Consider the following 23,146-nt stretch of genomic DNA (forward strand, 5'->3'; position numbering starts at 1 on the left):
CTTGTGATGGATGTTAGAGATTTGAGCCTACTAATCTATAACTTAGCCAATACAAAATTATATAAATATAATAACACTTAATTTTTAGGATTCAATAGTATGAACATACGGACAAGTCGAAGTAATTTGTCAAGTGACAATCATACATAAACGAGTTACGAACAAAATTAAAGCGAATTACTCGATAGTTATCTTCCAAATCGTAGATAAATCTTATCTCCTTAGACATACATTATCCCGTAAAACAAGACATTATCTCCTAAAGGAGAAAAATCATGGAATTGACATCTCGGTATGATGGCCACAGCGGAAATCATGTGATTGATTTCACCAAATCGAGTTATAATCACAAAAATCACTATTGTAACCGCTACCAACTTAGTAGTATATAAAACCAAGGGAGTTAACAACTTTAGAGTGAGATCTTATTCTTGTAATCACAAACACAACAATAAGATAACAGTTGATTTAGACTTACGAGTTTAGCTCGCTAAAAAAATTTTAAAAATTCTTACACATTTGTTTTGATCAAGTATTTTTTTTCTTTGTTGATTATCCACCAAGATCAATCGGGTAACTCTGTTTGTTGTGAGATTTTGTAACAATAGTTAGATTGATGATTTATCATTTATGAACATTAATTGTTAAGAGAAATATTTAACTTTGAGTTTGAAGTAAAAAAAATATATATATGAAATTTTTTATATTATAAATGTAAGCTATATATGCAATTAACTTTTTATAATTAGAGTTATGAAAATATTTCTCAGTGTCTGTTAAAACATTTAAGTGAGAGTATTCAAATTATAACTACATTTGAGTGGTTAAGTGGTTCAATAATGATTCTTGAATGTATTATTAAAAAGGTTTTGAGTTCAAGTCCCTTATCGGGTGTTAATAGAAATAATCATTGGAGCTCTTATCCGTCCGATAATTTCAAGATTATAAAGGATTAGTTAAGATACGCGTAAGCTAGCCCAAACACCCTATCATTAAAAAAAAAAAGTATTTAAATTATAATTCAAAATAAGTATGTAAATTCCATGTTCTCTATTTCTAAATTATTGCTAGGTATAATATATAATCTAATTTAATATAAATAATTTCCTTGTCATTTGCCATTACAATTAAATTAAATAAGCTAATTGATTAATTACCATTAATTTGACTTGGATGACACCGAAAATCCATAGAATTAAAAGTGAAGTCATAGACTAGAAGTCGGCGTAGTAAATGAGTCAAAGTGGGCGATTAATTGAATGGTCTGGGCTAACTCACCACACAGAATCAGAAGCTTTGCGCGCCACACACATACCTGTGCTTTCTCTTTCTCAGTTTCTCTTAGCAGTCTTTTTCTCTTTTCTGGAAGTTCCATGGTAGTTATACTGTAAAAATGAATTCCAACGCATCATCATCTACACATCCCCTACCGCCGCAGCAGCCGCAATCCATGGCCACCACGTCATCAGCCGCCACTACATCGACGGCCACAGATGGTGGTGGCAAGAAGGTCAGGAAACCCTACACCATCACCAAGTCTAGAGAGAGCTGGACAGAAGAAGAACACGACAAGTTCCTCGAAGCTCTTCAGCTGTATGTTCTTCTTATCATTTCGTTAATTGCAAGGTTTATTACTTTAGAATCGAAGATGATTTTGTCTCAACAGAAGGTTATATGTTGAAATTTGTTTGAATTGTCACCGACTCCTTGTTGCTGATTGCCTTCAGTTTGCTTTAGCTCCTGCAGTCAGTTTTTTTTTTAGTTTCTGGTTTCAATTTGATTTGTTGCTTCCAATTGTTGGTATTTTGTGTTGTTAATTAACTGAAGACTGATGCTTTTTTTATTTTAACAGCAATTCTGATATCAGTTGGTTTGTGTTGTTTCTTGTTGATTCAGGTTTGACCGTGACTGGAAAAAGATTGAAGATTTTGTGGGTTCAAAAACAGTTATCCAGGTAAAAAAAATGGGTGATCCATTTTCATATTTTCGCGTGGAATTATTCTTTGCTGAAGTTTTTATTTTGCAGATTCGGAGTCATGCCCAGAAATACTTTTTGAAGGTCCAGAAGAATGGGACAATGGCCCATGTTCCTCCACCTCGTCCTAAACGCAAGGCCACGCATCCTTATCCGCAAAAAGCATCAAAAAATGGTCTGGATATCTTGTGCATAATGATGTTTTATTCTATTGAAACATATTAAGTATGTAGTTGACAAGTCTGACCTGTTATATCTTCAATCTGGCAGTTTTAGCACCCCTGCAGGCATCTGTGGCTTATCCGTCAGCAAATACCCTTGCTGCTGGATATGCTCCATGGGATGATGCTTCCATTATGATAAATGCAACATCCAGCAAAATTATGTCACCGCAAGAAGATTTTACCAATTTACCTGGAGCTGAAGGCATGCTTATTTCTTTTCTGTTATATATTTAAGTTTAAATATTAGTAGACTAGCTTTACTGAAGGGAACTTTCCAGCACTTATTATGGCATACCACGTTACTGATTCAGCTGATATTGGATCAAAGGGCGTATCCAGGATGGGTAACAGTTCTGTTAGTTGCATTGGAAGCTCAAGTAGAACACTAATCACTTCAGAGACGCCAAAGCAGGGGAAACAAGTTCCTATGCTTCATGGTAAACATGTCAATCTACGTGTTTGTTTCCCCAAATTCACTTACCTAGTGTTTGATTAAAAAAGTGGCTCTATTCAATTTTTCCTTTGCTTTGCAGGTATACCGGACTTTGCTGAAGTGTATGGCTTCATAGGGAGTGTCTTCGACCCAGAGACCAAAGGCCATGTGCAAAAGCTCAAGGAAATGGATCCCATAAATTTTGAAACGGTGAGTTTAATGCTACTTTATTGTCAGTTTCAGTCTGTTGTGTGAAGATAACTTCAATTTATCACCAATAAAGAAGAATATGTTATGCCCTATATATTAAGTGTTAGTGACCAATGTTCCAAATAACATATACAACATATCACCTGAGATAACTATTCATAACCAATGATGAAGGTTTATATGTGCTGCAGATACATTATAGGGTATATCTTGGCCCTGTTGGGCTCACCCGGTTAGTTTTTGACTCTTCATGCGGCTTAAGATGACAATAGACAAATAGATTGCCGCTATAGCACTAGAATGGGAAAGTCTTTCCTTATATTTTATAATACATATGATTCTATCTTGGCCTTTTATCTTAGGCTTCATGGCTAAGCTTTGCTTTGCTTTGATTCATGTTGCTCCAACTTGTTAGTAATGGAGCTTGTTCTTCTGTTTTCAATATGCATAAGATTTCAGCCAACGAACAGTTCTGTCAAACACAATGGTCATTAAGTGTAGCACTTCAGCTGTGGCTTTAGGGTTTAGAATGCTCATACGATATCTTTATTTTCCATTAGATATCATATGCTGTTGTCTGTTATATGTTGGAAAGTGTTATTATCCGTAAGGGGGTTTGATCTTTTCATTCAGTTGAACAATGTCAATAACTTCCCTCTTCAATTTGTGTAATCCTTAAAAAATATGTGTATAATTCCTTTTGTTGACTTGTACAGGTTTTATTGTTGATGAAGAACCTCAGTGTTAACTTGTCTAGCCCTGATTTTGAGCCAATTGTAAGCGTTAACTTCTTTGTTTATATAATTATACTCATCAGTGCACATAACTTGCTCTAGTTATGATAAACAAGTGCTATTCCTCGCGAAGCCTATTTTATATAATTTTAGGCCTCATTTTCCTTAGACCTGCAAAAGTGTGCTTTCCATATTATGCTTGGCTTCTGTTAGAATATTTACATAACTATCTCACTTATGTTTACATATGTAACTTGTTTAGACTCCGAAGAGGAATTTTCAAGCAATATATAATGTATCAATTGGATTTGTATAAATTTATTAGAGGTGGGACCCAATATTGTTGTGTTGATAGCTTTGGCTAGTCTTTAGGCATAGTGATTTTAGGATGTCTATCATGTTAAGCAAAAAACTCTCTTACCAAAAAGGTTTTACCTAAAAAAAAAGAATACATAACAAGGATAGCAATTTTCTTGATGAAAATTTGGCTGTCATTTCACCTCGTATTTATAAGCCACAGTCCTTGGAAGAAACACCGTAACATTAATGATAAACTGGTTGTAGAAAGGTTAAAAAATAAGATGATGTATAAATTGATTAACCACTGGCCTTACCATCTGTGCCATATGCAGCCTGAATTAGTTATGGACATTACAATTTTTCTCAGAAGAGACCTCTTAGACATGAGACTAGAACATAGACTTTTGCTTTTTTAAATAGGTTATAAAAGAAATCCTGAATTAGTTATGGTTTTTACAATATATGGATGTGTCGATCGCAGTTGTGAGTTGGTTTGTTTCTTCGGATTTCTTTTTCCCATATTTGAACATTTCTAGTGGTTTCAAATGATTGTTCTGACTTTGCCTGGTTGATTTCCTTGGTTCAGAAGAAGGTCATGTCATCCTATGACGCCAATTCAAAATCGGTGGGGATTGTTGCAAACAACCAAACGAGGGATATATCATGTTGAACTATTAATACTTACAGTTAGCTGACTAGTATGTTTGTTATTTCCATTAGTTTTCTTCTCACCACATTTATTTTTTCCTATATTATACCTTTACTCTTCTTGTAATTTCCGCCTTCACCTCAAATTCTGATTTCGTCACTATCATCGTTGATGATTATAAATTAAGAGTGCCTAATGTAATTGTTCTTGTATCGCTTACGTGGAAAATTTGCAAAATTTAGGGAGAAACCATTGCTACAATAGGCAGGAGAGATTGTGAATGATGTTGAGTGTAAGTAGGTAGTGATTTTGAAGTGTCTAAATCTTAGTGTCCACTTACCTCAGTGGGAATGGTTGTTATTTGCAGCAAGCAGTGTGTTTATATCTTATCAAATGTATTTAGTTGCTCATCTTTAAGCTGATGACTTTCTCAAGTAGATGGGTATTTGTAGACAGTTTCCAAATTGCCAATTAAAGCAAAAATACAAGAGTTTTGAGTATTGTATTTTTATTGTAATAAGGAGAATGGTTTGTTTGTTCTTTTGTGCTAAATATGGTGTCTTGAACGCCATTATGTGACTGGTGCTGTATTCTTATCCAAAACTTTCTTCTCCTTCATTCAGGCACTTGCATCTTAAATTAATATTAAATCCAATCCCCAACTGTAAACCCTAACTTTAATCAAATCACAAAACAAAATCATACCAAGACAACAAAAGAAAATAAAAAATAAAAAAAATCTATATGATAACAGTACTCTTTGTTGCTTAAAGATAGTGAGGGTTTTATTTGGGATATTGATTTTTTATTATTATTATAGAGATACGTTGTTAGTGTTTAAAGACTCTTTTCCACCCAAGGTTTGCCTTAATGACACTTTTTCACCCAAAGTTTAAATTCAGTTAATACTCAAAATACATTTTACTTTTTTAGTCGGCGTTCAGTGAGTTATTAGAAACCATTTTTGTAGAGTGGAGGTCGATAGATCGAATGGTGGTGACCGATTGAATATTCACCGTCGAAATCAATTGAAAATCTACTAAAAGCAAGAAACCCTAACTTTGTGGTGATCGACAATCAGTAAGAAATCAACTATCGGAGTGAGAGAGATTTTGTAGAGAGAACACCGGAGGTTCAAATGATGGTGATGATGAGAATTTTTTCCACCAGAATCTGTTTTGAATAGTAACAAAATATTAACTTTGGGTATAAAAGTGTCTTTTAAGGCAAACCTTGGGTGGGAAAAATCGTTTACTCTTTTTAAAAATACAGAATTGCGTTGCAGTGTTGTAATCCTTAGTTAAGGGGTGTGAGTGACAAGTCATTTGTATACCTAACTATTGGACGACAATAAAATCACATAATAGTATGTGCAATGTAACTATACGTACTGAAGAAAAGGTTTTAAACGACATGTCTTTGTTGAATACAAACATTAAGTGACATGTCGTTTACATACTGAACTCAGCGATGCAGTTTGTCCTCTCTGCTGCCCTGCTATCTTGTGCTTGAATCGTCTTTTGCGTACATAAAAATATAAAAATCAAGGAGCGTCTACCAGGCCCGACGAAGTATCCAGAACTTGAAATTCAGCGATCAGGTGTCGTGTAATTACTCTTCTCCTTGTGGCAGTCCAATTCTCAATCGAGTTCCTGGTACTTATGATTCTTATACTCGACCTCAATTCAATTGTTTGATTCATGAAACACTGAAATTGAATCTAGGGTTTTCTATTTCTCCTCCAATTTTACACGAACAACACAATGCTGCAACCTCAAATTGTTCACTCACCAGCTAGATTAGGCCTTACAAACCCTAATTCTCCTTCTCTTCAAAACCCTACGCCTCCCAAATTCCCCTCCTCCTCTCACCAGTTTCACCACCACTCCACGGCTACCTCCGCCTCCACGACCGCCACCCCCAATCCTGCCCCCACCACCTCCACCACTACATGCAACTCCTCAACTCTCCTCTCTCTTCTCCCGCCTCTTCCCCGAGCCCAAGCCCTTCTCCTTCAAATGGCTTCTTTAGCCTCAAAACTCTTCGACGTCTCCCCTAATCGTTCCCTTTGGATCTCCGCTTTTCGCGGCTCTCTTCCCACGTTTTTGTCTTCTCAAATTCAGTCTCAGCCCCCGCCTCCTCTTGAGTCTTCTCCTTCCACCACTAAGGAAATTATTTCTTCCTTTACTGCCCTTCAGACTCAGCTTTTTGAAGCTGTTGCTGAGCTCCAAGAAATTCTTGACCTTCAAGATGCTAAGCAAAAGATTGCTCGTGAAGTTAAGTCTAAGGATTCGTCTATTCTTGCTTTTGCTAATAAGATTAAGGAGGCCGAGCGCGTTCTTGATATCCTTGTTGATGATTATTCGGATTATAGACGTCCCAAGAGGGTGAAACTGGAGGATGGTGAGGATGAAAGTGATGATTCTTGTACCACGACTGTTGCATCTAGGTTGAATTTGTCGGATATTTTGTCGTATGCTCATCGGATTAGCTACACGACTTTTGCGCCGCCTGAGTTCGGTGCTGGCGGCCCTCTGCGTGGAGCTATGCCACCTGCTCCGCAAGAGGAGCAAATGCGGGCTTCTCAGTTGTATGCTTTTGCTGATCTTGATGTGGGGTTGCCTAAAACTGTTGAAACTAAGGAGAAAACAATTGAGGCTATCATTGAGCCTCCACCTTCACAGCCAGCGGATGTCAATCCACTTGCAAATTTGGCTGGTTTGCTTCCTTCAAATTTCACAGTACCATCAGGTTGGAAACCGGGGATGCCTGTCGAGTTGCCCAAAGATTTTCCACTCATGCCTCCACCTGGGTGGAAGCCTGGAGATGCAGTACCATTGCCTCCATTGGATGCAATTTCTGTGCCTAGAATCGATGAACAACCAATGCGACCTATTCCTCCTCAGGGATTACATAAACAACCTGAGACAATCCAGGTTCGACATGTTGAGTTGGATATTTTGGATCAAGATGATGACAGTAGTGATTATAGCAGTGAAGAGGGAAGCTCTGATGATGATAATTAGCCGAATGATAGTTCTGAAGTTTTGTGGGCTGAAGTGCTGATGTTAAGTGTATTAACAAGTATAGCTTATGCAATCTGAACAAATAAAATTTTTGTTTCGCTTATGAATGTTTCTTTCTTGCAATGGTGATTGTGATATCCTCAGGTATATTAGTACGGAAATATATTCGTTAATTGGAGATATAGGTAGAATGATAGTTGAGAGAAGTTCCGTGGAAAGAGTAGCATGTATGCCTGAAGTTCATTCGTTGAGTTTCAACAACTTCCAAGTTAGATTGTAATTTTGATAGATTAATACTTGTTGATCTGGTTATCCTTAAATTATGCTTAGTAATTTCTGTTTATTGCATAAGTTTTGCATTCATCATATGTTCCTGAACATCTCCATTCATTTTAACTATTGTTGTTTAATATGAACAAAGATATTCCTCTCTATTTCCCGTCATTGGCAGAGTATGAGTATCTCGTTATCATATGGCGCCCAAACGCAAATTGAAAACAGCTGCCATAGAGATTAACCAAAACAATAACATTAGGGACATCGAAAAAGTTGCACCGAATTTCTGTATCAGCCTAAGTGTAACGCTCGTCTGAATTTTTTTACAATTTTTTTCTAGTGAACGGCCGTCCATCACATTTGGACGGCCGTTCACTCACATGGACGCTTGTCCATGTACAAGGGACAGACGTCCTCATTTAAAGGACGCCCGTTCCTGATTAAAATACGATTAAAAAATTTGTAAAACATTAGGGATGGCTGTCCATCCATTATGGATGGCCATCCATTAATTTTGGACGAGCGCTCACAAATAATGGACGCCCGTCCTTCACCCAAATATGAAAAAAAAAAAAATTATAAACATTTGGGACGACCATCCATCTATTATGGACGACCGTCCATTACGTTTGGACGGGCGTCCAGTATGAATGGACGGCCATCCCTTATGTTTGGACGGGCGTCCATTCGTAATGGACGCCCGTCCATACTTTAAAAAAAAAAAAAAAAATTATAAACATGGATACTGCTTCTGCTTCTTCCTTTCATAAATGTTCCATTTTCTTTCTCTTGGAATAACGGCGCCATGCAGCTTGGATGAAGCATGCGGCCCGTGTCCTCCACTGTTATGAGTAGAACCTGAAGGTGTGCTAAACCTGTCTAGTGTGAAGGCGCCTGAATTGAGTGGCCGCAAATTTTAACTCTTCAGCGACAGAGCAAAACCCTGAACCTCTCTCATAGCCTTCATCGTCCAGGTAGAGGATGGGAGGTTAATGCTGGATTTGGGTTCCAGTGCCCAGGTCAAAAGCTCCTCACCACAGAAGTCTCCTTCTTTCAGAAAACAACACAAAGGAGAGAGGTTTAGGAGCTTCTGTTTCTGAGGCGCAAGTGAAGGCCAAGGAAGATAGCACTTCCAATGCTAATGATGATAATAATAATAATAATGTATTCTTGCCTTATTCAGTATTAAGTATGGAGATGTACAGGTCCATATGCATATATGCATGCATTTACTTAAAAGTCTGATTAGTTAAAAGTCGTGGGCAGTTATTAGATGATCAGAGAAGAAGAAGAAGAGAAGCGAAAGTGGAGAAGTTGAGCAGTTATTTTTTTTTTTTTTTTTTTTAAGTATGGACGGGCGAATGGACACTCGTCCAAACATAAGGGACGGGCATCCATTCATAATGGATGGGCGTCCATTCGTAATGAACGGTCGTCCCAAATGTTCATAAAAAAAATTTATTGTATTTTATTTATGGACGGGCATCCTTTAAATGGGGACGCCCGTCCATATAATATGGACGGGCGTCCATGTGAGTGAACGGCCGTCCAAATTTGATGGACGGCTGTTTACTAGAAAAAAATTGTTAAAAAAATCAGAGACGTGTTACACGTAAGCCGGTACAAAATTTCGGTGCAGGTTTTTTGGTATCCCTAGATTTATTGTAACCAAAAACACAAATTTTAAATTTATTTTCTGTTTTTGTTGTGTTACATCTTTGAAAAACATTAATACATCTTATACAAATTTAGTTTTTTTTTTTTTTTTTTTTTTTTTTAAAGTATTAAGTAATTGTGATTTATGTACATATAATTGAGGAACAAGTTTAATTATTTAATTGTTATGATCAAAATATTTCTTTAACTTTATAATTGAGGTATATATAACCAGACTTAAATTAATTACATTAGATTATTTTTGTTGAACCCAACTGATTTAGGTTGGTTTGATGAGGCAACTCAATGTCAATTAATATGAGGAGAGGTCTTATTTAAGAAAAATATTATCCTTACAAAGACTTATACAAATAGGGCTACAAAGTGACATGGGCGAGAAGAAAAAAACAAAGAAAGAAGGGAAAAAGAGAGAGAGAGAGAGAGAGAGAAATTATGAAGATCAAGGGTAGCAATTGTCTTTGTATGTCCCCTTTGTATTTGTCTTTGTAAGACTAGTACTTCTCGTTATTTAAACCTCTTTAAAGCTATATCTTAAGTAAAATTTATGAGTAAACGACTTTTTTCCACCCAAGGTTTGCCTAATGACACTTTTTCACCCAAAAAGTTTCAAAATACCATTTTCCCAACTAACGTTTATATTCTTTTAATATCTAAAATACACTTCACTTTATCAGTCGACATTTGGTGAGTTATCAGGAGTCAGGATAAGAAGGGTTTTGTAGAGTGAAGGCCAGTGGATCAAATGATGGTGACCGATTGAATATTCGTCGCCATAATCAACCAAAAATCAACTAAAAACAGAAAACATTAGCTTTGCGTTGGTCACAATCGACAAGAAATTAAGTACCAGAGTGAGAGGAGTTTTGTAAAGAGGAGACCGAAGGTTTAAATGGTAGTGACAAAGAGAATTTTCGCTGCCAAAGTTGACTTTGGGTAGTAATGGAATATTAACTTTGGGTGGGAAAGTAGTATTTTGAAACTTTTTGGGTGGAAAAGGTGATTAAGGCAAACCTTGGGTGGGAAAAAGTTGTTTACTCAAAATTTATTTTAAAAATTTTTTTTCTTTCCTTTCTTCCTTATATCTTCTTGCAATCCAAACTTTTTTCAACTTTATTTAAAATCATGATGACTAAAAACCCAAAATTTCCTATATAATTAAAAAATTGATATTTTTATTTTAGATGGGCAGTAAAGTAGTCAATTTTAATTATTGATAGGTTGTTAGAAACAACATTCAATTATATAAGAGCCAGTTCTTTTTACTTTTTTATTTAAAAAAAAAAATTAGGTGTGTAAATTTGTCAATGTGAATAGGGATGATGCGAGCTTTTGAAAATTGTTATTATTATGTACGTTAATGTCTTTCTTTGATAATATTATTTTATAATATAGTTTTTATTTTAAAAAAAAAAAATTTGAATATGATCAATCTAAGATTGGGTGTATTCAGTTTAAGATAACAAATCATAAATTTAAATATATTAAGTTTAAGATAAAAGAACAAATACTACCCATCTCTAATAAAATTTTTATCATATACTTTTTAAATGTTTTTATATTTCTCAACCGGTTCATAAGCTAACCACTAGAATCTCGTATGTTCTGAGGGAGGTCCGTGAGGGGATTTGCGAGAACCATGCAGGAGACAGATCTCTAGTATATAAAGTGTTTCATCAAGGTTATTACTGGCCAACAGTTTTCGACGATGCAACAAACTATGTGCGCAGATGCGGCAGATGCCAGAGATTTGCAGATACTCCACGAGCTCCACCTCAAGAATTAACTACACGAACAAGCCCATAGCCATTTGCAATCTAGGACATCGACCTGATCGACCCTTTGTCTCAAGGAAAAGGGGGTGTTAAGTTTGTAGTGGTTGTCGTTGACTACTTCACCAAGTGGGCAGAAGCCGAGCCTTTAGCCACCATCACGTCGAACAAGCTAAATGATTTCATCTACAAAAACACCATTTGTAGGTTCGGAATCCCCCACACTATAATAACCGACAACGAGAAACAGTTCGCCAGTGAGGACTTCAGATCTTTCTGCGAACAGCTCGGCATCAAGAAGAGTTTCGTCACTGTTTATCGACCTCAAGCCAATGGTCAAGTAGAGGCTATAAACAAAGTCATCAAGCACACCATCAAAAAGAAGCTCGACGCCCTGAAAGGAAGATGGGCCAAAAAATTGCTCAAAGCCTTGTGGTTTTGCAAGACAACAGCCAGGAGCTCGACAGGAGAAACCTCGTTCTCTCTCTCATACGGGTGCGAAGCAATGGCCCCAGTCGAAGTAGGGATCAGTTCGTTCCGAAGTGAAGTTTTCAATGAACAAGGCAATAAAGACTTTCTCCGCCTGAGGCTGGATTTAATCGAAGAACATTAGGGCAAGTCTCAATTAAGGCTTGCCTCGTATCAACAGCAAGCCAGACGATACTTCAACACCAAAATCAAAAACAGAGACTTTGAAGTGGACGATCTAGTTCTTAAAAAGATCGTCCAGAGTACTCAAAACCCGAACTTGGGAGCACTTGGGCCCAAATGGGAAGGTCCATTCAAGATCTCTACAAAGCTCATATCAGGAACTTTCCACCTAAAACGCCTCAATGGCGAAGCAATAATGCTATCTTGGAATGCCGAACATTTGCAAAGGTACTATTAATGAGTAGCTCGGGTTCCACCCGTGTCTTATTTTATCATTCATTGTAAGGTCGCTCAGGTTCCACCCATGTCTACGCGATAGCATCTAAAAAAAAAAAAGAACTCGAAGTCAAGAGTTCAGAAAAATGCAGCTTATTTGAATAAGTCACGCCAAAATCCAACTCTATAAGGATGAAATATCTCAAATCGACGAAGTTATACTTGGAAAAATTCAAGAAAAACACATCAAAGGAAATCGGCCCTAAACTGACGACCAAAACTCGAGATAGACAATGGATCCGAAGTCGAAGTTGTTGCATGAGATTTATTCGCATATATTCAAAAAGCTCTTCAAAAGGCGAGCTACGCATAACTTGGAGCAAATTCGGAATTTTTTTTTTCGATAAGTCCGATTATGACAATTGAAATGACTCCGCAGGAACATAAAAAAATTTGCTCGATGGAGATATACTAAAATATCTTATATTCATGGTGCAATTCGATTACAGTCTAAAAAGAGAGAGAGAGAGAGAGAGAAAAGACATATAATTATTTTTCAAGTAGGTGGAGGAACAGGGGCATCATCTATGGTCGTCTAGGGAGCTCGTCACCGACTGAGAGAGATGGCTCCTCGACGGAAGGAATGGCATTAGCCTTTTCAAGGTTGGGAGCCTCGTCCGGGGGAAGGTCAACAACATTGGGTGGAAGTGTAGCTAGGGGAGCCAAATCCTCGACTTCTTGCTTGAGGCTAATCTCCGCCTCACCTTCCTCGACCTCTTCTTAGCCCTCACCATCAGCCTTAGAATCATCCAAGTATACATAGGCCATTCCCTGAGCTTCATCCTTCATCCTGTTGACCTCTCTTTGGTAAGCTCGTGGAAAGAAGGAGAAATCGATCGAAGGGTGAGCTTCCTAGGACTTCTGCACCAAGAAGAAGATCGACGTCTCCCAAGCTCGAGTGGTTATGACCTCATTCAATTCCCTGATCTGAAGCCTAAGTTGCTCGGCCTCAGCTTCGACCTTTCATCGACCTTCTGCTTCTTGAGCAAGGTCGAGTGAGGTCTGCTTGAACTTTGTTTCCCATTCCGAAGTGGTTTTTTGAGCCAAAGAGAGCTCGAAATTCAGCTTGTTATTGGCACCTCGTTGTTGTGCCAAACTCTTCCCAAGCTTGATTGCTTCGACTTTGGCCTTAGCTCGCGCAGCCTCGCTCACCTTGATATTGTCAAGGAACTCAATTTCCTTAACCTCGAAGGCCGCCATCTCTTTCTTGAGCAGCTCAAGCTCAGCCTGCCTTTCTTCCTTCTCCTTCTCTGCCACCTAGGCCCTAGCCAGGGCATCCTCCTTCACTATTTTTGCCAACTGCCATTCTCGATGAGTGCCCTCCAACGTGGTATAGCACTCATTGTAGAGAAGTCTGCTCGCCATGACAACTTAAAGAAAAAAAGGGCGGAAAGTCAACAAACAATCATGATAGCATGAAAGAATAAAGAGGGCGAACTACTAGTACCTTTGTCGTGTAGCTACATACCCAAGCAAACATCTCGACGGGAGATGAATCCTTAACGCCCATGAATGTTCACGGTGTGATGTCATCCCTGGCTGCTACAACCCCAACGTTGATATGGTCGGGGAGTTGGTCAATCAAAGCATCAATTGTAGCCTGAGCCGCCTCGTCCATCTTCTTGCATCCCTATCGAGACGAGCTGGATTTACTTCCCCCAACAATAGCAGTCTTGCCCATAGGAGCAGACTTCTTCTAGGCCAAGTCTTTGGCCACTGACTTCTTTGGGCCGCCAACATGTATTGCGACCTTCTTGCTCGAGCCAACTTGCTGCTCAACCATCTTCTGCTTTTTCGAGCCCCCCTGAGGCTTAGTCGACTTCTTCTTCTTGAGCCATCATACTGCTCGAGTGCCTTCTATTTCCTTGAGCCTTTAGTTAACTCGGGTGTTTTCTTTGCCGGCCCCTTTTGGGGCTTGGAGGCACCTTTCCCGCCAACTGCCTTCAAGGCAGTCGCGGGCTTCTTCGCATTTGGGCCTTCCCCAAGTTTGCCCCTGCTACGCTTCACGCAGGCAATATTAGTGGCCTGCTTCATCACCAAAGCTGCCGGCATCTTCTTGGCAGTCGTAGAAGCTGCCGCTTTTTTCTTGAGGCCCTTTGGCTTCTTGGCTCACATTTTTGCAGAAAAGAAAAGCAAGTAGTGAGCGACCTATTTATGCAAAAGGAATAAGCGCGAGCAAGCGATAACTTACCTTTCTTGAGAACGGTAAGAAACTTAATGTTGTTCTCACAGAAGTCGTACGCCCTCAAGTGAGGGAGTGAGATGATCTCGTTAACGTTGTGTTGTCTATCGAAAAGGTCGCTAAAGCGTTGGAGCCTCTGTAAGCTCGCAACAGGGAGATAATTCTGCTTGACGTTAACTGCAAAGCAAAGCAACACAGTTAACTTAAACATAGAGTTTGAAAGCGATCTTCACACACACTAGGAGTTGAAGTCTTACTCGCTTTCGAAGCAAAAACACCGATCTCCCAGGCCTCATAAAAGAAAAATTGGGAGTCCCAATGCGAGACCTTCTTTGGGACGTCGACCAGACCGTTAAAGTGTACCTTCCTCACCTTAGATAGGTAGTACGTTTGGTCTTGACCCTTCTTTAGCCTATACAAATGGACGAGCTCTTCGACGGATGACTCGCCCAACTCGGCAATCATTTATGCTATGTACAAACCTATGATTATGACATATGAGTTCGCGGACAGCGGAAGAGCGACGATGTTGATGAAGTGATGAGGGGGAATAGATACCCTGCATCTCAAGAGGGTCTCAGAGGTCGCTACCCATCCAAGTGGGGGATTCATCCAGAAAAAGTTCCCTAGAGCCATCAAATTGAGTTGCAGCACATAAGTCTCTCTTATGCACCTTAGGTCCTCGACATTAATCGAGGATTATCGTTCCCTCCACAGCCTATGAACTAGAGACCGGTTGGATTGAGCCAACTGTACTAAGGCATGATCGGACGAGCCCGCCGCGTCGGGGTCCGAGCTCTATGCGACGATCTCCTCTAAGACCTTGAGGATTGTACCCCCAAGGATTGTCGAGCCCGCGGGTGAGTCGAACATGTGATCAATCGTGTGGCTACTGGATGAAGACATAATTAAAGCTCACTTTTAGGTACCTGAAACAGAAGCGAACATGTATCAGAGCTCGAAAGACTCGGTGATCTATCCGCACTTTGCTTTCAGTTCAGGCACCCAAGATAGCTCAAGCTAGATGACGAATGCACGCGACCTATCCAGGATTCCCGCAGCCACCGCAGTAAACCCTCCTTAAACCCAAGACCACCGGAGACACGTTTAAAAACCTTAGTAAACCCCTAGAAGATTCAATGTGGCCACAATAATGACCACCCTTAGCCGCAAAAATAGAGAAAGCAACTAAAGAGAGGGAAATAAGCCTTACCGAAACAAGAGAATGGGAAGAACTCGCCGAAAAGAGTACTATGACGATGATGAAGTAGCAACAGAATAAGCAAAACACGTTACAGAATTTTCGCAAGTTGAGTAAGTTTATGATGACTTCACTTGCTTTTATAGTAGCTTGCATGGGAGACGAAAGGGCGGGGTTCGATTGTAGTCGTCGACCTACAGTGAATCTTGACCCTCTATTTATCGAGTAATCCTAGCCCTTGGATGTATGTGTCAACGACTCGCAAGGGGCGACGAACTATCAAACTGCTATGATCCTAACCGTCGCCACACGTCACCTCAACTCTGTGCGTGGACAGCTGTAGTCGCCCACATGCGATGAAATGTGACTACCAAAGGCTGCCGCATTTAATACGACATGATTGCGTGGAATTTACATAATTGTCCTGACCATTCATATTCCAAGTTTGACAAATGTCACAGAGGAGAAAAGATCCAAATGTGAAGTACGTTGACTGGGCATGGGTTCGACCCTCGAAGCTCGACCGAATCCATGTCTGATGAATTATTGACCATGCCAAGCTTGATATCAAATCGAGCAATAGTCTTCGAAGCTCGAAACGAGCATAAAACACTAGGGGGCAGATGTTGTGTGTGATTTTTCCACCAAGCTCAGAGCATTGCAAGAATATAGTTCGATCTAGAACCAGCTCGGCTCCACCGATTGTCCGACCCAGCATAAGCTAGTCATGAACAATCCGTGCGATTGTTCAACCAATTCCTAGATAACTTTAGATCCTAGATATCCTGGGATGGATCAGATTGACAGCAATCCTTGCGCAATCACAACGTCCAATTGTGAGAATATCAAAGTTGAATTTCAATTTAATTGTAATCCCCTTATTTTTTCTCTTTCCTTTGTACAAACTTTGTATATAAACCCACTCAAATGATGAGGAAGGGGTTGGAAAATACTCCTAAAATTATTATTGTAAGCTCTCACAATAAATACAAAAGCAGTAGACGTAGGCTCAAGAGTTTATCTCGTCGAACCACTTTAAAATTCTCTTTATAATTTACTTTACCGAATTCATTACTTATTCATTGCTGATTATCCGTAATCACGCACACAATAGTTCTAATCCCACCAAGGTCAATTAGATCACTCTAGTTGGTGCATATTCTTGTATCAACAATGATCAATCTAAGATTAGGTGTATTCAGTTTAAGATAACAAATCATAAATTTAAATATATTTAAGTTTAAGATAAAAGAACAAATACTACCTATCTCTAATAATTTTTTTATCATGTGCTTCTTTAAATGTTTTTATATTTCTCAACCGGTTCATGAGCTAACCACTAGAATCTCGGCCTCGTCTCGTCTGTCAGGCCCTCTTCCAGGGTGCAGCCCAAATCCGTTTCTAGAAAATCTGACTCCTACCACAGACAAATAAGTCCCGTAACCCAAACACTTCCAAAGTCTCCAAAAAACCCTAGGCATCACTATATAAACATATATATACTCGCTCGTTTTCATTTTTAACACTCTCTCACAGACTAAACCCTAGCCTCCCCTTTCCTTTCACTCCCCCCATTCTGCACGATACCAATGGCCGCCGCAGCTCGTCCCTTGGTCTCCGTCCAGTCACTGGAAGGTGACATGGCCACCGATGCAGCTCCCACCGTACAATTACCCGCCGTCATGAAGGCTTCGATCCGTCCCGACATCGTCACGTTCGTCCACTCAAATATCTCCAAGAACAGCCGCCAGCCCTACGCCGTCTCCAAGAAAGCCGGCCACCAGACCTCCGCCGAGTCCTGGGGTACCGGTCGCGCCGTCTCCCGTATCCCCCGTGTTCCCGGTGGTGGTACTCACCGCGCCGGCCAGGGAGCCTTCGGAAACATGTGTCGCGGCGGACGCATGTTTGCTCCTACCAAGATCTGGCGCCGCTGGCACCGTAAGATCAACGTGAACCAGAAGAGGTATGCTATAGTCTCCGCTATCGCGGCTTCTGCCGTCCCATCCCTCGTGATGGCACGTGGCCATAAGATCGAGAAAGTTCCCGAATTGCCTCTGGTCGTCAGTGACTCAGCCGAGGGTGTTGAGAAAACATCCGCCGCTTTGAAGGTTTTGAAACAAATTGGTGCTTATGATGATGCCGAGAAGGCTAAGGACAGCCAATCTATTCGTCCTGGAAAGGGTAAAATGAGAAACCGTCGATACATTTCCAGGAAGGGCCCATTGGTTGTGTACTCAACTGAAGGGGCGAAGCTCGTTAAGGCCTTCAGGAACATTCCTGGTGTTGAGGTGGTTAACGTTGAGAGGTTGAACCTTTTGAAGCTTGCTCCAGGTGGACACCTTGGACGATTTGTTATCTGGACCAAGTCAGCCATTGAGAAGTTGGATTCAATCTATGGATCCTTCGATAAGGGGTCTGAGAAGAAGAAGGGGTACGTGTTGCCACGTGCCAAGATGGTGAATGCCGATTTGGCTAGGATCATTAACTCTGATGAGGTGCAATCTGTGGTAAGGCCGATTAAGAAGGAGGTGAAGAGAGCACCAATGAAGAAGAACCCACTGAAGAATCTCAACACTATGCTCAGACTCAACCCCTATGCCAAGACTGCTAGGAGAATGTCGCTTTTGGCTGAGGCACAACGTGTTAAGGCTAAGAAGGAGAAGCTTGACAAGAAGAGGAAGCCCATTACTAAGGTATATATGTTTCTTATTTGTTGAACTTTGATTGTGGAAGTTTTGTTTGTTTATTATATGTTTTTAAGGATATTTTTAGATTGTTGTTATTATAATATCTGCTTGTTTTAGGGGATTAGTACTGAATTTTGTGACTGGTAGTGTGATGGTTTATTACTTTGTACTGACCTGCTTTATATTGTAGCTTTTACTCGTATTGTATATTAACTGTATTAACAATTTTATGCTTTTTAGCTGGTAAGTTATTCAAAGAATCAAATTTCTATATATGGATTTTTGCTGCGTTGACTAATATTGTTAGATGTAAAATCATGTGGCATTAAAATTGTTTATCTGTAGTTCTTCAGTTTTCACTTAATATATACTTGTGTTTCAGAAATTTTTATGTTTTACTGTTTTAGAACGTCGCTTATTTAGTATTCTGAGTTGATTGAGGATACCTTTTAATGTTGGTGACCTTTAATTGGTTTATAAAAGTAGGTGTTTTTTTAATGAACCATTTATAACTCTAAGGCTTGGTTTTGTCTTAATTGTTGGTTTTATTAAGATTGATCCTATGAAAAGAAATACACAATTATTTTTGGGGCATTCCAAAGTCTTAATCAACTAATAGATTTCGACCTTGCCCATGAGGTTTGTTATTGTTTTCATTGAGAGGGAGAATTGAACTATGTTACATTGATTATGTTATTTCTTTTTTATCCTGCCAGGAGGAGGCATGTGCTATCAGGGCTGCTGGGAAGGCATGGTACCAAACCATGATCTCAGACAGTGATTATACTGAGTTCGAAAACTTCTCAAAGTGGCTTGGGGTGTCACAGTAGTGTGCCTTTTTGGTATTTGAAGTTTATCGTAAGACTATATATTTTGTTAATCCTTTTTGTTTTGCTGTTGGAACAATTTTAGTTTGCATTGAGTCATGGATGAGAATGTATGGAAGGAAAATGAGAGGAAAGTGTGGTACTTGGAATTGGGTTTTTCTTTCCAACTTTTTTTTTTCTCAATTGTCTAGGTGGAGGAAATTTTATTACAATCATAATCTTAGGATTTATTGTTTTTTGGCATTATTATGGATGATTTTTTAAGTTTAAAACTTTCAATTACATTTGATGTCTCTTATATTTTAATCTGTGATATGAATTAGTAGAATAAAATGTTTAACTGATATCAATACTGCATAAAATTTCATTAAGAATACTAAGAGGACGTGCCCTCACTCGTCCCCATAACTACTGGTTCTTGAAGCCTTTCTGGTCATTTTCATGTTATTTCCTGTGTTTCTAGTTCTAATGGAATATTCTTCTCTTTTATTAAATGAAGTTTGAAACGGAACTAGTTTCTGCCTTCTGGAACTTGCAGATATTTGATGTTTTCTTTTGAATGAGTGAGGTAGAAATGTGTCACTATTACAGTACTTTAATTTAGAAATTAGATCTGTAAAGAGAGATTATTAATAATTAATAATGGTATTGTATCTGAAACAACATTTTATTTTCCTAATGTATTGCTACTTCATATAGTCTCTGCCTCTATTGAATTGTTGAAGCTCAACAAGTTTTCACATGGATAACACACTACTCAACTATTGAAGTCAACTTGCCTGGCTTTCTTTTGAATACTCAAAGTCTCATTGGACAGCTGATACTTCAGCTCATTTCTCTCATTTGTACTCCGTGAGTCCATGGTGGCCTGACTTCCGTTTTAACACTCTTTACAAATCCTTTTACGTTTAATCGGATTTTTTTGAATACGTGGACTGGATCCACTTCTTTCTCTCATGTTCGACCACACCAACAAATAATCTTTTACTAGTGTAAACTTCAATAGTTGTTTTTCGAAAAACTATACCCGTATTTGTTACACTATTCCGGATCACCTATTTACTATTTAGGTTAAAAAATAAGACATTGTTATGAATAAATGTGGATATCCCTTGCAATTCTATAACTTCTCAATCTTTCATCTTCTCTAACTCTTGAATCTTACAACTTCAAAGCATTTTATTAGCTTTTAATTTCATTTATAATATTTCATAATCTTGAGACTATAAATAGATGTATTGTGAAAGATGATGTACACTCAACTTTGAAATAGAAAAGTATTAGTTCTATTTTCCTTCAATTATTTTCTCTCTTCTTTTAGTTTATCTTATAAGATGTTATCAACACGAGTCTCTAACCATATCAACTTGTCAAAGGAAAAAAAATCTCATCAAGTTTCAAGCTTTTATCTCTTATCAAATTTGGAGTTGAAGTATTCCTTGCCATAAATTCAATTTTGCGTTTATCTCAATATGCTTTATAAATATGTTGGAATGTTTAATCATTTTTATAGTATAAAATATATGAAAGTGTTCTAATTAAACATTGTATAGTGATAGATTTATAATTTGATTACTATGAAAAGACATACATATATTTGTAAATATTTGCTTTTATAATTTGCATTCTCAAATTATTAAATTCTCTATAACTGTAATAAATTGTATATTCATTATTGTTATTCTAAATTCTTATTTGTGATAATATTTTCATTTTATTAGAGATTGTCTAATTTATTAAATATTTCTTTTATAGATTTTGTCATGACAAATCTTACGAAACTTGAATTTGGGGCTCTTGATATTATGTTCAAGAATTATTTGTCATGGATTCTTGATGCTGAAATTCACTTAGATGCTATAGGTCTTGGTGACACAATGAAAGAAGGAAATGAATCATCAAATCAAAATAAGGCTAAAACCATGATTATCCTTTGCAATAATACTACGGACACCGAAAAAATTACACCGAAATTTTGTACCGGCCTACGTGTAACACGCGTCTGAATTTTTTTACAATTTTTTTCTAGTGAATTGACGGCCGTTCACTCACATGGACGCCCGTCCATATTATATGGACGGGCGTCCATACATAAGGGACGGGCGTCCCCATTTAAAGGACGTCCGTCCCTAATTAAAATATAATTAAAAAATTTGTAAAATATTAGGGACGGCCGTCCATCCATTATGGACGGCCGTCCATTAATTTTGGACGGGCGTCCACAATAATGGACGCCCGTCCTTCACCCAAATATAAAAAAAAAAAAAATAAAAAAAAAATAAAAAAAAAAAAAAAAAAATTGGAATTGTGGACAGTCGTCCTACTTTGCTTTTACAAATAAGCCATAGCATGTTTCTCAACAGCCCTCTCCACCTTCGCCGGAACCAAATCACTCATTGTTTCTGGCGCTCTGCTTTCTTCTTTCTATTCTCCTGAACGCACTGCTGTTTCGTGGCTGCAGAGCCCAGAATGCGCAGTCCCACGCTGCTGTTTCAGTGGCTGTAGTGGCTGCTGCCATAGCAGCCGTTACAGCAGACATGCTGCGTCTTCATCTTCAAGAAAGAACGCGAGCAGCCATTTCCAGGTGGGGTGTCCCTCCAGTTCCAAGAAGGAACTCCGGTGGCAGCAACAGGTTAGCTGTGGTAATAGCAAAAGGATGTCCCTCATGATCTAGCCGTCTTTCAAGATTGAGTGTCAGCCTGCCACTAGCTGCACACCAAAAAACTTTAACAGGAGGGAAAGCATATCTCATTTAATTTAAGATAAAACAAATCAATTGAAAAAGCACACAAGATATATGAGTGATATACAAATGAAACTCATAGCAATCCAAGAACCTTGTGAACAACATGCGAGACAAGGGGAGACTAGCTGCCATATACTTTGAAGATCTTCGAGGAGATGATTTATTTTTTTCAACCTACTAGACTCTTGCCTGCTCTTAGAGTGAATAGAAAGATCAAGTTCCAGAAAAGTCTTATATATTGATGACGAAGAAGAGGAGAGAAGAAGAAGAGGCTTAATGTTTTTTTCTTTTTTAAAAGTATGGACGGGCGTCCATTAGGAATGGACGCCCGTCCAAATGTAAGGGACGGCTGTCCAAAATTTATGGACGGCCGTCCCAATTTTTTTTTTTTTTTTATATTTGAGTGAAGGACGGGCGTCCATTATTTGTGGACGCCCGTCCAAAATTAATGGACGGCCGTCCATAATGGATGGACGGCCGTCCCTAATGTTTTATAAATTTTTTAATTGTATTTTAATTAGGGATGGGCGTCCTTTAAATGGGGACGCCCTTCCCTTGTGTATGGACGCCCGTCCATATAATATGAACGGGCGTCCATGTAAGTGAACGACCGTCCAAATGTCTGTTCAAGAAAAAAATTGTAAAAAAATTCAGACATGCGTTACACGTAGGCCGGTACAAAATTTTGGTGTAATTTTTTCGGTGTCCGTAGTGTTATTGTTATCCTTTGATACCATCTCCATGAAGGATTGAAAATTGAATACCTTACGGTAAAAGATCTACTTTTTGGAAAAATTCAAAGGAAAGATATGATCACTAGAAAACTGTGATTCTTCCTAAAATCATGAAGCTCGCCCAACAGGTTCTACTCCATTCCCTGAAGTAGATGTGACAATATATGATAATGATGGGCATGGGTGGTGGTTATAATAATAACTCTTCTAACTATAAAAGCCACCGGAAGTGGAATAATGATGAAGAGATAAAGGAAAATGGCAAAATGGACAACATAAAAATTCAAAGAATACAGAAGATCTGTGCTATCGATATGGCATGAAAGGACATTGATCACGTACCTGTCGTACGCCTAAACATCTTGTTGAACTTTATCAAGCATCGTTGAAAGAAAAAGAGACAAATATGAAAGCAAATTTTGCCTACCAAAATAAAAATAGAGAAGCAAATTTTGCTTATCAAGATGATAATTTTGATCATGGACCTGTTGATATAACACATCTAAATGTTGCAGATTTCTTCGGAAATACCAAAGGGAGAATTGATCATTTAATTGGGGATGGAAATG

The 23,146-nt window shown here is 38.6% G+C and overlaps 3 protein-coding genes across 5 annotated transcripts; all 3 read left to right on the forward strand.

The window, feature by feature from the left end:
- Window positions 1–1,285: 1,285 nt before the first annotated feature.
- Window positions 1,286–5,030, forward strand: LOC116107827 (protein REVEILLE 8-like). Of its 3 annotated transcripts, none has more exons than XM_031394115.1 (8): window positions 1,286–1,593; window positions 1,897–1,954; window positions 2,027–2,150; window positions 2,246–2,401; window positions 2,478–2,636; window positions 2,733–2,842; window positions 3,559–3,618; window positions 4,466–5,030. In XM_031394115.1, exons 1-8 carry the CDS (start codon window positions 1,394–1,396, stop codon window positions 4,544–4,546), a joined length of 948 nt encoding a protein of 315 aa, XP_031249975.1. In that variant the 5' UTR covers window positions 1,286–1,393; the 3' UTR covers window positions 4,547–5,030. The 3 variants fall into 3 exon arrangements, with proteins under 3 accessions (XP_031249975.1, XP_031249974.1, XP_031249976.1); XM_031394114.1 differs by having other exon boundaries at window positions 1,287–1,593; window positions 4,463–5,030; XM_031394116.1 differs by having other exon boundaries at window positions 1,288–1,593; window positions 2,511–2,636; window positions 4,463–5,030.
- Window positions 5,031–6,048: 1,018 nt separating this feature from the next.
- LOC116107826 (mediator of RNA polymerase II transcription subunit 4) lies at window positions 6,049–7,857 on the forward strand. The gene has a single exon (XM_031394113.1). It carries the CDS (start codon window positions 6,289–6,291, stop codon window positions 7,549–7,551), a length of 1,263 nt encoding a protein of 420 aa, XP_031249973.1. The 5' UTR covers window positions 6,049–6,288; the 3' UTR covers window positions 7,552–7,857.
- A 9,237-nt stretch (window positions 7,858–17,094) lies between these two features.
- Window positions 17,095–19,340, forward strand: LOC116107840 (60S ribosomal protein L4). Its single transcript, XM_031394125.1, has 2 exons — window positions 17,095–18,276; window positions 18,987–19,340. The coding sequence occupies exons 1-2, from the start codon at window positions 17,173–17,175 to the stop codon at window positions 19,098–19,100; spliced, it is 1,218 nt and encodes a 405-aa protein (XP_031249985.1). The 5' UTR covers window positions 17,095–17,172; the 3' UTR covers window positions 19,101–19,340.
- Window positions 19,341–23,146: the final 3,806 nt, after the last annotated feature.

This window comes from Pistacia vera, unplaced genomic scaffold, assembly GCF_008641045.1.
Source record: "Pistacia vera cultivar Batoury unplaced genomic scaffold, PisVer_v2 Contig549, whole genome shotgun sequence".
NCBI lineage: Eukaryota > Viridiplantae > Streptophyta > Magnoliopsida > Sapindales > Anacardiaceae > Pistacia > Pistacia vera.

Coding starts and splice junctions, on each gene's coding strand:
- LOC116107827 (XM_031394114.1), top strand. CDS start 1,394: ATGAATTCCAACGCATCATCATCTACACATCCCCTACCGCCGCAGCAG. Junction 2,151..2,245: donor GCAAAAAGCATCAAAAAATG/GTCTGGATATCT, acceptor TCAATCTGGCAG/TTTTAGCACCCCTGCAGGCA. Junction 2,637..2,732: donor ACAAGTTCCTATGCTTCATG/GTAAACATGTCA, acceptor TTTGCTTTGCAG/GTATACCGGACTTTGCTGAA.
- LOC116107826 (XM_031394113.1), top strand. CDS start 6,289: ATGCTGCAACCTCAAATTGTTCACTCACCAGCTAGATTAGGCCTTACA.
- LOC116107840 (XM_031394125.1), top strand. CDS start 17,173: ATGGCCGCCGCAGCTCGTCCCTTGGTCTCCGTCCAGTCACTGGAAGGT. Junction 18,277..18,986: donor AGAGGAAGCCCATTACTAAG/GTATATATGTTT, acceptor TTATCCTGCCAG/GAGGAGGCATGTGCTATCAG.